This window comes from Aptenodytes forsteri, unplaced genomic scaffold (assembly GCF_000699145.1).
Source record: "Aptenodytes forsteri isolate BGI_AS27 unplaced genomic scaffold, ASM69914v1 Scaffold34, whole genome shotgun sequence".
Classification (NCBI taxonomy): Eukaryota; Metazoa; Chordata; class Aves; order Sphenisciformes; family Spheniscidae; genus Aptenodytes; species Aptenodytes forsteri.
Genome location: NW_008795038.1, coordinates 859,688 through 872,662, shown reverse-complemented (window position 1 = coordinate 872,662; position 12,975 = coordinate 859,688). Strand labels below are relative to the sequence as shown.

General features: G+C 57.5%; 2 protein-coding genes across 2 annotated transcripts in view; both read left to right on the top strand.

The window, feature by feature from the left end:
* The window catches only part of SLC38A10 (solute carrier family 38 member 10), a 37,941-nt gene extending 25,207 nt beyond the window's left edge, over window positions 1-12,734 (top strand). Inside the window, exons 11-16 of the mRNA XM_009276834.2 lie at window positions 3,559-3,726; window positions 4,013-4,492; window positions 5,074-5,181; window positions 8,334-8,513; window positions 8,850-9,626; window positions 10,097-12,734. Coding sequence (XP_009275109.2) covers window positions 3,559-3,726; window positions 4,013-4,492; window positions 5,074-5,181; window positions 8,334-8,513; window positions 8,850-9,626; window positions 10,097-10,506 — 2,123 coding nt within the window. The 3' untranslated portion in view covers window positions 10,507-12,734. The remainder of the gene's footprint in view (window positions 1-3,558; window positions 3,727-4,012; window positions 4,493-5,073; window positions 5,182-8,333; window positions 8,514-8,849; window positions 9,627-10,096) is intronic.
* The window catches only part of TEPSIN (TEPSIN, adaptor related protein complex 4 accessory protein), a 10,029-nt gene continuing 8,667 nt past the window's right edge, over window positions 11,614-12,975 (top strand). The window contains exons 1-2 of the mRNA XM_019471407.1: window positions 11,614-11,619; window positions 12,105-12,173. Of these exons, the coding sequence (XP_019326952.1) occupies window positions 11,614-11,619; window positions 12,105-12,173 (75 nt within the window). The remainder of the gene's footprint in view (window positions 11,620-12,104; window positions 12,174-12,975) is intronic.

Sequence of the window (12,975 nt, the reverse complement as noted above, 5' to 3'; positions counted from 1 at the left end):
AAAGGAGACCTGGCGGGCCGCAGGCTGCGTCCCCGCCGGCGTTATTAGCCGGAGCAGCCCCGAACATGTGTGAAACGTGGATTATGCACAGCTCCTAATAGCTGCAGGAACAGCTTGACTCTGCTGCAGCTCTCCCTGGTGCTTTGTGCGAGCGAGCTTTTAATAGTGCCTGTGACACAGAAAAGGGCCCATCAGCCTCTTGTAATTTGGGTTCGTTTTTACTGCTGGTGCGTCAGGAGACAACTGTGAACTAATTTCAGTGATGCCATTCGATAACCTTGTGAAATCTGTAACCGTTTCGGGGGGGAGGAGGGCTCCTGGAGGCGCCGCCGGGGCGGGGGGGCTTGGGGCTGCGGGGGGCTCCCCGGGCAGGGCTTGTCCCTGCCCTGCTCGGGGGTGTAGGGCTGCTCAGCACGTTTGAGGGCAGTGGTTTGCCGCCGTCCCGCTGCCCCGCTTGTTGTTCTTCGTTTTCCTTAGCACGAGCTCGTGGACCTTGCTCCATTTCACTGCGCTGAAGCGCTTTAAGTGAATCTGGAGCTGGACCGGCACGAGCAGATCCTGAACCCCATGTCCCTCGTCAGCCGCCCTGCTCGGGGGTGTAGGGCTGCTCAGCACGTTTGAGGGCAGTGGTTTGCCGCCGTCCCGCTGCCCCGCTTGTTGTTCTTCGTTTTCCTTAGCACGAGCTCGTGGACCTTGCTCCATTTCACTGCGCTGAAGCGCTTTAAGTGAATCTGGAGCTGGACCGGCACGAGCAGATCCTGAACCCCATGTCCCTCGTCAGCCTTCGGCCAACGCTCCGGGCGTCGCTCAGCTGCGCGGAGAGGGTGGTGTCTCCTCAAATTCCCTGTGCTGCCCCTGGGGCTCCCCGGGTCCCTTTGCCGGATCCCCCTCGGCTCAGGGGGAGCACAGCAGGGCCCGTCTCGCTGCCCCTGCCGAGAGCAGGGTGTGTGGACGCAGCTTTCGGCTACAGTCGTCGCTGCAGTGGATGAGAGCGATAGGAAAACCATGCGAGGAGGGATTTAATGCCTTTCTGGGACCATTGCTACTATCCGAACCGGGGCGGGGAGGGAAGCTTTTAGGTTGCTAATCATGAAATTTTATTGCAGCCTAGAGAGGCTGTTGGCAAACCACAACACATACGCGCGCACACGCATACGCACAAATCGGTTGCAGAAAGCCCTGGCTTCCCTTCGCCGCCCTGTAAATGTGAGAGAGGAGCTGCCGAAGAGCGGCGTGAGCTGGGGCGGCTCGGCAGGGCCCGCCGGCAGCAGGGCCTGTGCCAAGGCAAAGCAAACCCTCCTGGTGCTGCCTGACGCCCAGGTCCTGTTGTTGTAAGCCAAAAAGCTTTTACAGCCTCTCAGCCCTTGCCTGTAAAGTCCAACGCCACTCATAAAACATTAAGAGGCGCAGCATTACTGTAACGCTCTCCAGAGGGACCTGGAGGGCGACTAGACAGTTAGAGCGATTATTACACATCCCGAGCAAAATTGTTCTCTGCAAACCACATATAGCCCCTTATAGATTTCCATGCAGCGTGAGAGGTCGTTAATTCACGCCCTGATGATGAACTTAATTTTGTTTCCTGCTGAGCAAATGACGGCTTGGAGGCAACTTTGTCTTCTTATGGTGTGGAGACCTTTATTTTTTGTTTGGGTTTTGTTTGTGTTTTGGTCTTTTCTTGCATTGTTTGCAGAACGCGGAACATGCGGCTGCCTCTTGATTTACGATCGATGCTTCTCCCAGCAGCGGGGCCTCCCCCAGCCCCTCGGTCGTGTCCTTGACCCATGGGGGGGGGGGTTTCACCTGCTGCAGGGTCCCCTGGCCAAACCCTGCCGTGCACGCAGGGGTGGTTCTGGTTTTAAACTCCTCCATTTCCCGCTTATATGGAAAGCTTCCCCCCGCCCCCCTTCCTTTTTATTTCCCCTCTTGAACATCATCTTGCTGCACGGCTGCCTCGTGTCGTCATTCCCTTCTGCCGTGGGAACGGCTCTGCCTGCGTTGCGGTTCTCTGGATCCTCTGGTTTCAGATGCGCCGCAGTCTTCTCCAAACGCAGCCATCTCCCGGCTTCATGAACCAATTAACGAAAAACTTTCCTCCAATAGAGTAAATAATTTTTTGCTGCGAGGCCAGAATTTAGCTGGGAACATCCGCAGCCGTGCTGAGCGCTCCCCTCCCCGGCCTCAGCCTCCTGCTTCCCAGGGCCCCCGTCCAGGGCTGGGCACTGGTTCCTGCAGTCCATTTTTTTCCTGAAAGGAGGAGTGTCCCGCCGTGACTTGCTGAACCCTGGGAAGTCCCTCAATGGAGAGAGGGGACCCTTGGGTACCAGACTCTGAATTTCTTGTGTAAGGCCCACGCAGCTGAAGTTGTGGCAATCTCTTCTTTCCCATGAGTTCATCTTGTAAAATCGCACCACAGCCCTGTGGAGGGGGAGGAGAAAATTGAAAGATGTTTATAGAATTAATTCCCCAATGGGTAAGGCCCACGCAGCTGAAGTTGTGGCAATCTCTTCTCTCCCATGAGTTCATCTTGTAATAAATCGCACCAGCCCTGTGGAGGGGGAGGAGAAAATTGAAAGATGTTTATAGAATTAATTCCCCAAAGGAAATCGCATGGGGGAGGGCAAATGGGGGGAAGAGTTAGTTGGGAGTTGGGAATTTTTTTTTTTTACAGAAGATAGATTTTTTTTTTTTTTTCTTCGGAGTTTGTTGGATGGAAAAAAATCTGCAGAACAACTTCAGTGCTGGGAAACAATTAGATTTCCTCCTCTGCTGCTCTTCTAAGGAAGAGTTCACTCCCTGTTTGCGCTGTGTCGGTCGTCTTCTGCCGCCCTGGGGTCAGAAGGGACCGTTCCCATCCCGTGGGATGTGCCACGAATTCCACGCGGTTACTCCAGCGCTGAACCCTGTAACTGGTTTGACTGGGATGCGTCTTCCAGAAACATCCCATCTCTTCGAGGGAGAGATGAGGAGAGTCCCCCGTCTCCCTCGGGAGTTTCCCCTAATGCCTGTTCAATCGCGTTCCTTAAAACTTCGTGCCTTCTGCGGGGTCGTGCAGCTCTCCTCCCTCCTCCCTCCCGCCCCCCCCGCCCGTCCTCCTCACGGCGTTCGAAGGGCTGGGGAAACGCTCGTGTGCAAAAAAGGAGAGTAAAAACATAAAAATAACAGAGGGTTTGAGCTAAGGGCGATGGGGGGGCTGTGGCCTGACCCCCTCCTCGGTGTCTCCCGGTGCTCGGGGGTCGGGCGCGGGGGAGCCGGGAGGATGCTACCATCTGGCGGCATGGGCTCGCAGCAGCAGCCGGCTCCATCCCGGCCCTGCCTGGCTGCCTGGCCTGGGCTTCCGTGCCGGCAGCTCCATAAAAAGCCACCGTAGGGAAAACAAACAGGCGACCCCAGAACAAAAGCCTCAACCCGTCCGTAGTGACGCTGGAGGGAAAATAGCCGCTCGGCTTGCGCTGGTAAAGGGGGTTGCAGCAGACAAAGCAATTGCCTTGATCCTGCCGGTGGACTGGTAGTGCAGCCGTGCGTAACCTCGTGCAATTAACTGTCCTGCGTTTGCAGACCAGAACACGGCAGTAGAGGAGGCGGAGGACGACCGCGATAAACCGAAGCTGGGTGAGAAGGAGGAGATGGAGCAGCCACAAATCAAGGTGCCCATGGAGGTACCCAAGAGAGAGGAGGAGAGAGGAAAGCCGGAGGAGAAAGTGCAGCTTGACCGTCCCGATCAAGGTAATGAGGAACCCGGGGAAAGGGTGCCAGCTTTGGAGCTGGGAGGCGTACGTTGCAGGACTATTTCAGATAAAGATCCTGACCTCTGCTCGTTACCTCGTGGAGTGAAGGTGATTTAGTATTTGATGCTTTTGAGGCTTTGTTAGGAATGCAGCCTCCTGATGAGAAAGCAAAGGTGGGGCTGAAAAAGGGCAGCAGCGGGCAGCTGGGTGTGCTGTGAACCTGCTGCCTGTTACTTTCTGCCATCAGTCTGGAGCCCCCTAACCCTGCCTGTCGTCCGCCCTAGGGATTGCCCTGCCCGTGGGGGAAGCGCATCGCCACGAGCCACCCGTCCCGCACGACGAAGTGGTTGTGGACATGGGGCGGGAGCGGGAGGAATCCGATGAGAACAAGCTTGCGCCCGGAGGAGCCAACGATCATCTGCTCAAGCCGGCACTGGAGGAGCCAGCTGCGCCGAATCCCCAGAAAGAGGCACTTGGCCTGAAACAAGGGAAGGAAGCGATCGCTGAGAACCAACTGCGGGGAGGGACTGACGAGCCCGTTAAGAATCCGAAGAATGTCCTGGAGGTGATCGTGCAGCAGGATGGCAGGCCGCCATATAAAGAGCTGGAGCCAGACAAACAAGTGCTGGAAGCCAAGGCGCAAGCTGCTGTGCCGGACGGTGAGAAGAAAGCTGAGGCTGCAGGTGACAGGGAGAAATCAAAGCTCCAGCTCCCCAGGAAAGCAGAGGAGGCTGCGAAGTCCATGGAGAAGGCAGCTGACTCTGGTAAGCTCCCTCCACGGCGGCTCGTCTGAACAAACTCTCCTCTTGGCCCGTAATCCCCCCCCGGAAACCGGGCAATTTGGTTATTCCTACCTACATCCCAGTGTTTCCTTTTAATTTCACGAGATTAGCATGTGGAGCGTGCACAGCCCCTTCAGCAGCTGTTGGGGAAAAGGAGGAATCTGGTGGCTTTGACAGCTAGTATAATATCTGTCAAACAGTTGTTTGCTAGCCTACTAAATGTCAGGTGCCATGCTGTTCCTGTGCGTCTCCGAACTCACTGGGGACACGGAGCCGGGAGATCTTGACAGGTAACACATTGCTAAGTGCCCGTCTAAAAGCTAGTTAGAACCGTTCTTGCATTTTAATTGGCTGAGGTAGTTAGCGCTGGCTCGCTGCCACGAGTCTATAAGATTGTTAAATTTTTTTTTTTTTATTACTTCCCTCGCAGTCATTGGGTTGAATATAAACTGTGCCGGCTTAGGCAGGGAGGGACAGCACAACGCGGAGTCATTTTAAGGGAACATCTGCTGCTGGAGCGTCTTTATTGACTGCTAAAGGTCTGTCGATCTGTTCGTCCGCAGGTGAAAAGCAGGGCCTGCCCCTCCCGGACAGAGCGGATCAGCTGGAGCCGAGAGAGATCCGAAACACCGAGGAGAAGCAACAGGAGAAGGCGGAGAGCAAGCTGGAGGGTGAGCACGCGTCCCCGGGGTGTGCGGGGATGGGAAGGCGCTGAGCTCCCCCTGGGAGCCGGGGCTGTGAGTGCAGGATTTCTCTCTGCAGGAGGACCGTGCCAGCCAGCACTGTTCTTGGCTCTTGCCAGCGCATAGCTTTAGGCCGTAGTCACCTCCGCCACGGCAGCAATTAGTGCCTGTCTCCAGTGGGCTCACGCCTCCGGCGCGGGCTGGCCGTTCGTTCCATGGCGCAGCCCCTGGCAGGGCCGCTCGAGGACGTGAGTCACGCTGGCACCCGGGCCCGGCTGCTGCTCGAGCGCAGGCGGTGCTGCCCCGGCAAGAGCGCGACCGGAGCGAAACCGTTTGGCTTGGGCGAAACGGGGGGATCCGGCAGCACGGTGGGGAGGTGGGTGGGCATCGCCCTACAGCCTCGCGGCGTGGGGCAGACGCAGGCTTTAACGCGTGGGGAGACCTGGGCACGTGGCCGTGCGGGGGAACGGTGGCGAAGCCCTGCCCCCGGAGCTTCGATGCTGGTACTGTGCGGTGAGCCCTTGCTCAGGCTGAGCTCGCTGCCTTCGACCTCTGCCTTGCGAGAGGGGTTGGAGCCTGAGCTCGGACTCGCAGCCTGTGCGTGCTGTGGTCCTGTGGCTCCTTGCCTTCGTGCCACCCCTTGCTGCTCCGGTCCAAGGTGACGGGCGTTTGGTCTGATGAGCGATGGCAGCGGGCAGGCTCTGCTCACGGGGAGCATATCGCCCTCCTCTTTTGTTTGGTGGTTACATCTTGGGTTTTCTAATTATTTTCTTTCCATTCTGCGTTGCAATGGGACTTCAAAAACTTGAGCGTAAAAAGCTAGTGGCAGGTGTGGACTATAAGGGCTCTTTGTGTTTCAAGGAGGATGAAGGGCCACGAGCTTCCGTGGGGTTTTCCATCTCAGTCTGTGTGGGACTTGCCGGGGATGTTCTCCCATGAGGATGTCACCAAAAGGTGCTCTGGGCTTGTTCTGCTCCTCTGCCTAGAGCTGCGCTTCGTACCCAGAGGCTGGGAGAGGGTGGAAAGGTTGAAAAGGCGTTGCAGGAGCGAGGCGGTGGGCGCATAGCTCCGGGGATGCTCTCCGCAAACAGCTGCCTCACCGGGACCGTTGTTGCATGCTCCGGATGTAGCTGCCCTGGGCCGTGTGAACTCAAGTGCTTTCATTTTATAATTAAGATGTTTTTTAGGAAGAGCGCCTGTTAAAATCCAGCCAAAGCACCGGCTGAGGCCTGCTTTCCCCCCGGTCAAAGGAGGAGCCGGGAGATAGCGTTGCCTTTTGTTTGTGTGGAAGAGGCGCGCTGCACAAATACGGGAGTTACACAACGAGAAACGCTTTGATTTGGCATTAAACCTTTGCCTGCCGCCTGTTCAACCCAAACATTCCCGTGCCGAGCTGGGACCTGGCAGGCTTGGAGAGCGAGATAGTAGAAATGACTTCTGTTTTCATTGTTTATTCCGAGCAAAGCGCGAAAAATAAACAGATCTCGAGAAGTCAGTTGCTCTCTTGAAACGACCAAATTCCCTGTCGCAGCCCAGCTTTCTGTTAACGGAGCGGAAGGGGAACGCCAGGGGCCCGCGGCTAACAGCGCCATAATGTGAACTGGAAATATTTCTCTGTAATCACCTTGTGGGTGATTAGCGGGACAGGGGGAGGCAGTGCGTGCTGGAGAAGGATTAACCTGGACAGCATCCCTTTTTAATTTAAATGGCATTTTACAGGCTATTAATTTTGGCATTATTTCCTTTGGGGCATAATAGTCTAGAAACTCCTTCAGTTTCGGAGGAACGCTGCTCGTTGGCGTGGGAGGCAAGCGACACACAGGTTCATACTCTCCGGATACGATACGATACGTCTGGGTGTCTGTCCAGGCAGAGAAAAGGCAGCAATGTTTCCGTGCAGACCTGGGACTCATAGTTTGTACGTGACGTGTCGCTTGCAGCGAGTGAATCAATGTGAGTCACTTCTGCTTGGCCCGAAATGCACTCGTCTGTTTTGTGTGACTTCGCGGCTGCGAAGGGCCGGCGGGCAGGGATTTCCTCTTGTTACGTGGCGCAGGGAGCTCAGTTTTATTGCGGTGGTGTCTCGGCTCGGCGGGAGGTGGGGCTGACTTTCTGTGCCGCTTGTGGTTTCAACCTGCCCGACGACCTGCCCTGCTGCGCGCGAGAGTACTCGGCCGTTAAACCTTTGATTGCTGCTCGGGATCCCAGCCCTTTCACCCTGCTCAAAGCCAAAACCTTTGGCAGGATCGTTCGGTGGGTGTTTTCCTGCTGTGGGCCAGGCTAGACCTTCGCTTGGCTAAGCCGGGAGAAGAGGCAACAGTAGCCTCTTATCGCTCTGGCTGTAACCCAGGACTTGCCCCCTGAAAAGACCCAGCTGGGCATCTGTACCTCACGTGTTGGGTCGATGTTTCCGTGTCGGTTTATCCCACCGTGCGGGTAGTTTCCCTCTGAGGGCGGCTCCCGGTGCTGTGCCTTGGCTGACTTCTTCCAGCTCCTCCTAAGATTGCACATTTGCTGTTTGTGGCCTTTCCAGGCTCGGTTTAGCTGGGATGAAGTCTTTGCAGTGCATTTGAAGAGGTGATCTAGAGAGCCGCTCTGCAGCAGCGCTGGGGCTTCCCCAGGCACCGCAGGCAGCTGTAAAAGCAGCTCGTCTTGCTCGGGCAGCCGAGCCCCTCGCTTTCGATCGACTGCTGCCGGTCCCGTCCTCTTCCAGCTCCTGTGCCAAGCAGCCGCCTCGTCCTTCCCTGCGCTGGGACCCCAGCGGACCTGCTCCCCTGTACCTCTTTGTGGCTCTTCTCCCTGAGCAGTCAATGACGAGAGCTTGGTTTCGATCCCTCCGCCCACGTCTTTTCGGGAGGGCAGTGCCCTGTCTTAGCACGTGCGCTGGTGAGCAGCCCGTCTGGGCTTCTGGCTGCCGTCCTCGGCGGAGGTACGCCGGAGCGGTGCCGCCGTGACGGCTGTCAGCGCCAGCAGCAGAGCCGTACCGCGTCCTTCCCTCCCTCCTGGCAAATGGGCAGCGTTTGCAGAGTAGGACCTTCCTGCCGAGGAAAGCCCCTGCAGCCCCTCCAACGCTGCGAGATGATTAGTGAGGGGTTTGGGTCACGGATTGGTTTTTCTTTCTTTTTTTTTCCCTTTTCTAGAAGCGGGGCAGGCGAAACTGCTTGATCATGCTGTGCTGCTGCAGGTGATCAAAGAACAGCAGGTACAGCAGAAGCAGCTACTTGACCAGCAGGCAAAACTCCTGGCTGTAATTGAAGAGCAGCACAAGGAGATCCACCAGCAAAGGCAGGAGGAGGGAGGAGAGGAGAAGCCAAAGCAAGGTAAGGACATCGCCAAAGAGCGTGACCCCTCCACGGGCTGATCACCGCTCAAAGCAGCTTTAGGATCAGGCCAGCAGAGATCCGAGTCCCTCTGGCACATGGCAGAGTCCACTCTGCAAAAGCCGTTCCTGTGTCCGACCCTGACCTCCGAGGTGGGGATCCCCGGCCCCTGATCACAGGGATGACGCTCTCCCCCAGGGCTCTCCTTGTTTTCCCGCGTGGCCGTTGATGGTGTGATCTCTTCTCCTGTCCCCTGTTGTGCAGAACGGGGTGGTGGGAGAAGGGAATCTCTCACTCGTAAGAAAAAGCTTTTACATGTCGGTTTTTGTTCTGCAGTGGAAACGCAGCAGGAGCCCGCTGTGCCTCTCTCCAAGAGCAGGGAGGACGAGGGCCTCGGAGCTAAGCAAGAAGCTGCTGCAAAGCCGCTCAGCAAAGAGCTGTTGGAGCACCCTGCGCAGGGCCCGGGCAGGCAGCCTGCTGACTCTGCGGAGCAGCGCAGGGGGGCTGCAGGAAAGCTGGAAGAGGCTGGGCACAGGCGTGAGATTCCGGGGGTTCCTCCCAAGGAGCGGAAGGTGCCGCCACAGGAGAATGACAGAGCTGTTAAAAATCTCGCAGAGAACTGGGATCCCCTTCACAGGGATGCCCAACACATTCCGGCAGCCAGAAACCACCTAGAAAAGAAGCCCTTGGCGGAGGATTTAGGAGGAGGTCATGAAGCCAAAGCTGGAAGAGACGTCCACGAGAAGAAGAATTCCCTGAAAGCCGTGGAAGTAGCTACAGCTCCCATCCAAAGAGAACAGCTGGGGGCTGCCAAAGTTCAGGGAGTAGCAGGAAAGAGTCTGGAAAGAGACTCAGGAGCAGACCTTAAAGCCAAAGCACTGAGTCAGGTGGAGCCCAAAGACCTGGCAGTTGCGCTGGACTCCTCCAGTAAAAGGAACGTGGCAGAGAGCGAGCAGCACCTACGGGAGCGTCAGAGAGGTGCAGACGCCAAGGGAGGCAAGGGTGCTGGCAGACGGCAGCAGGCCTTGCAGCGGGACCTGCCCGGCAAAGGGGAGGGAAAGGAGGAAGCTCTTCGGGAGAACGTGGTGGACGTGGCCCAGGACCCGCAGGGAGGTCTCCGGAGCAAGCAGAGGCACGGGGATGGGGGTCTCTCAAACGATGCTGAGAAGAAACCGGGCCCTGAGAACGCTCCTGCCCAAAAGCCCGAGAGAGGAGCGGCTGCCCAGGGGGACCAGAGGCCGGACCATGATGTCAAACCGAACCGGGACCTGAAACTGCAGGCGGACCTGGACCTCCGCCGGAGGAGACGGGATCTGCTGCCAAGAGACTCAGGAGCAGACCTTAAAGCCAAAGCACTGAGTCAGGTGGAGCCCAAAGACCTGGCAGTTGCGCTGGACTCCTCCAGTAAAAGGAACGTGGCAGAGAGCGAGCAGCACCTACGGGAGCGTCAGAGAGGTGCAGACGCCGAGGGAGGCAAGGGTGCTGGCAGACGGCAGCAGGCCTTGCAGCGGCCGGCAACCGGCAAAGGGGAGGGAAAGGAGGAAGCTCTTCGGGAGAAGACGTGGCCCAGAACCCGCAGGGAGGTCTCCGGAGCAAGCAGAGGCACGGGGATGGGGGTCTCTCAAACGATGCTGAGAAGAAACCGGGCCCTGAGAACGCTCCTGCCCAAAAGCCCGAGAGAGGAGCGGCTGCCCAGGGGGACCAGAGGCCGGACCATGATGTCAAACCGAACCGGGACCTGAAACTGCAGGCGGACCTGGACCTCCGCCGGAGGAGACGGGACCTGCTGCCTACCGAGGAGGAGGAGGAGGAGGAGGAGGCGGCTGCACAGGGGGCGGGGGTGTTCATTGGCCTGAACCCCCTTCCAGATGTGAAAGTAAACGACCTCCGGAGCGCTCTAGAGACACGATTAAACCAAGTCGCGGAGGGGGCTCAGCAGGTGGTCCACAGCCGGCAGATCAAGCAGATGACGCAGGCGGACAGGAGCGTGTGAGCGGGGTGGTCGTGCTCGGTGGGTGGCTGCGGGTGTTGGCCACAGGCACGAGGCTGAGGGGCTCCGTAGGGAAGGTTCAAGTTAACCGGCTGGTTTTTTGGCCACTGTTGCTCAGGCAGTGGTTGGTCTAAGCCAGCAGCGCTTTGCCGGACGCGGTGCTTGGACCCACGGGATCTCCTTGGACCCGTGAGCGCCGTCCAGGGAACCGTGGGCTTCTCGGGTCTCTGCGACGGTAGCGCCTCCCTGCCTGTGCTTGCAGGTGGCTGAGGAGATGGCAACCGTGAAAGAAAAGCTCCTGCTGTCCTCTGGCTTTCAGAGGTTGCCATCTACCTTGGTTCCCTGCCAGGCCAGCTTTCAAGGACCTTTTTCAACGCCTCGTGCGTATCCAATTGCCTTCTCCATCCGGCTCTCAACTCCCCTTTCCGGAGCGAGGTGCTCGTCCACGAGGTTCCCCTGCCCGCTCGGAAAGGCTTCTCTGGCACCTGCCTCGGGTTCCTTCACCCAGGCTGCGCGGGGCTTCGGGGCAGAGGTCTGGGGCTGCGGGAGGAGGGGAACCAGGGATCGCACAGCTCGGGAAAGGCTTTATTCTGGAGGAGCATCAAGTCGTGAGTTTGAAGACCAGCTTAGCCAATTGCTTTGGTGTCTCTCTTGAAATGGGAGCTGTTAGTCTTGCATGTTTAGGAGATAGCTGTGGTTTAGGAACCTAGTTTAGTAGAAACGCTGCCTTAAACGGGCACAACTGCTGCTGTTGTGCTGCCTCTACTCCCAGGGATTTAATTGGTTGGCCACACACTAGCAATAACACGGAGCTTTGCTCTCACCACCCTCCCCGGATGCTCAACTCTCATCTGTGCTTTCAAGCTCGACTTCTCCTGCCCAAAGTGCATTATGAAGCTCCGGGGGGCCGAGACTGCCCCCCCCCCCCCCCCACTGGCTTGATTTTTCTGCAAGAGGTGACTAATTTGGTAACAAAAGACGTGGCTTAAGAGGGCGGACTCGGGGGCTTGGCTCAAGCATACCTACCTCTTCTCTCTGTAACGCGGTGGAGCGTGTTTTGTTTCGTGTACTCTTCCCAGCCCCGCTCTGTGCTGTGTTTTACGCCCGTAGATGTCGGTACTCCGCCCCTGGAAATGTATTTTATGAGCGAGGAAGGGAAGAGCTGCTGTGAGAGCCCTGGTTCGTTTCGGGCTCCCAGACAGTGATTCATCCCTTTGTTTTTTTTTGTTTTGCTTTGTTTTTGTTTTTACATCCTGACTTGCGAATGTAAGAAATCAAATCCCAAAGCTCTCACTAGAATGGCTGAAGTTTCCCAGCCTGGAGTCTACAGACCTCATCACTGTGGTGGTTTTTATATCCGTATCTCAAAGTGTCTTTGGTAAACTAGCCTCGTCAAGTTCGTGTCCGATGGGACCTCGCAGAGCCAGGGATGGGTCGTTATCGGACACGCGGGACCGTCACACCAGTTCTGGTCGCTCGGGAACTCTGCTGCCGCCTGCCTGGGACGTGCGCCTGTTGCTCGAAGGATGTCGTCTTAATTTCTCATTAAAATGACACAGAGCCACAGGGCAACAGCCACGGACTTGGGCGTACTTCTTCAGGAGGACCGCCCGCGCTACTTCCCCCTGACTGTCATGGCCTTAACCCTCAGGACTCCCCCCACAGTACAAGTGAGCTTCTCCATTTCGCCGTCTTAAAGCACAAGCAACGCGGCCGGGAGCCCTGGAGCTGCTCCGCAGCCGACCCCTCCGCGTGTCTGTCGGGGCAGGGACGGCAGCGGGCTCCGGAGCACGTCTCCAAAGTCTGCAGCGGGGAGACAGGTCCAGGCTTTGTCCCCCGCGGCACCAACCAGCCTTTCTGAAGCAAGAAGGAGCTGGAGCAGGAGCTGGATCTGCCCCTTCTTGCCCTTTGCTGCCTGCCAGCGGCTGTCCCGGGCTGTCCCGGGCAGCGAGGGTGAGGGCAGGCTCCTGCCCCGCGGGGTCAGACCCGCCCGTAGCCCTGACGCGTGTTTGTTGGCGTTGAGTTGTCTGCCTGAACCGCAAAGGACCAAAGATGCTCCTGACATTCCTCAGCAGCTGGGAATGGCGCAGTCCCTGGGCCACGGGCACCCCCGAGCTGGGCTGGAAGCCGGCAGGAGCTGCGTCGCCTCTGCCTGCCAGGGACTGCTTGTACCGGGGTGGAACGCTTGGCGGGAGAGGCCGGAGGGGAGGCTGAGCTGATCAATAAAATAAGCTGAAGCATTTTGAGCTGAATTCTCCTTTTTTTAAATTAGAGCTGCGTCGCCTCTGCCTGCCAGGGACTGCTTGTACCGGGGTGGAACGCTTGGCGGGAGAGGCCGGAGGGGAGGCTGAGCTGATCAATAAAATAAGCTGAAGCATTTTGAGCTGAATTCTCCTTTTTTTAAATTAAAAAAAAGAAGAGAGATCGGTAAGCCTTACTCGGCCACGGGGCTGCGGCTCGCCGGGGGGGCAG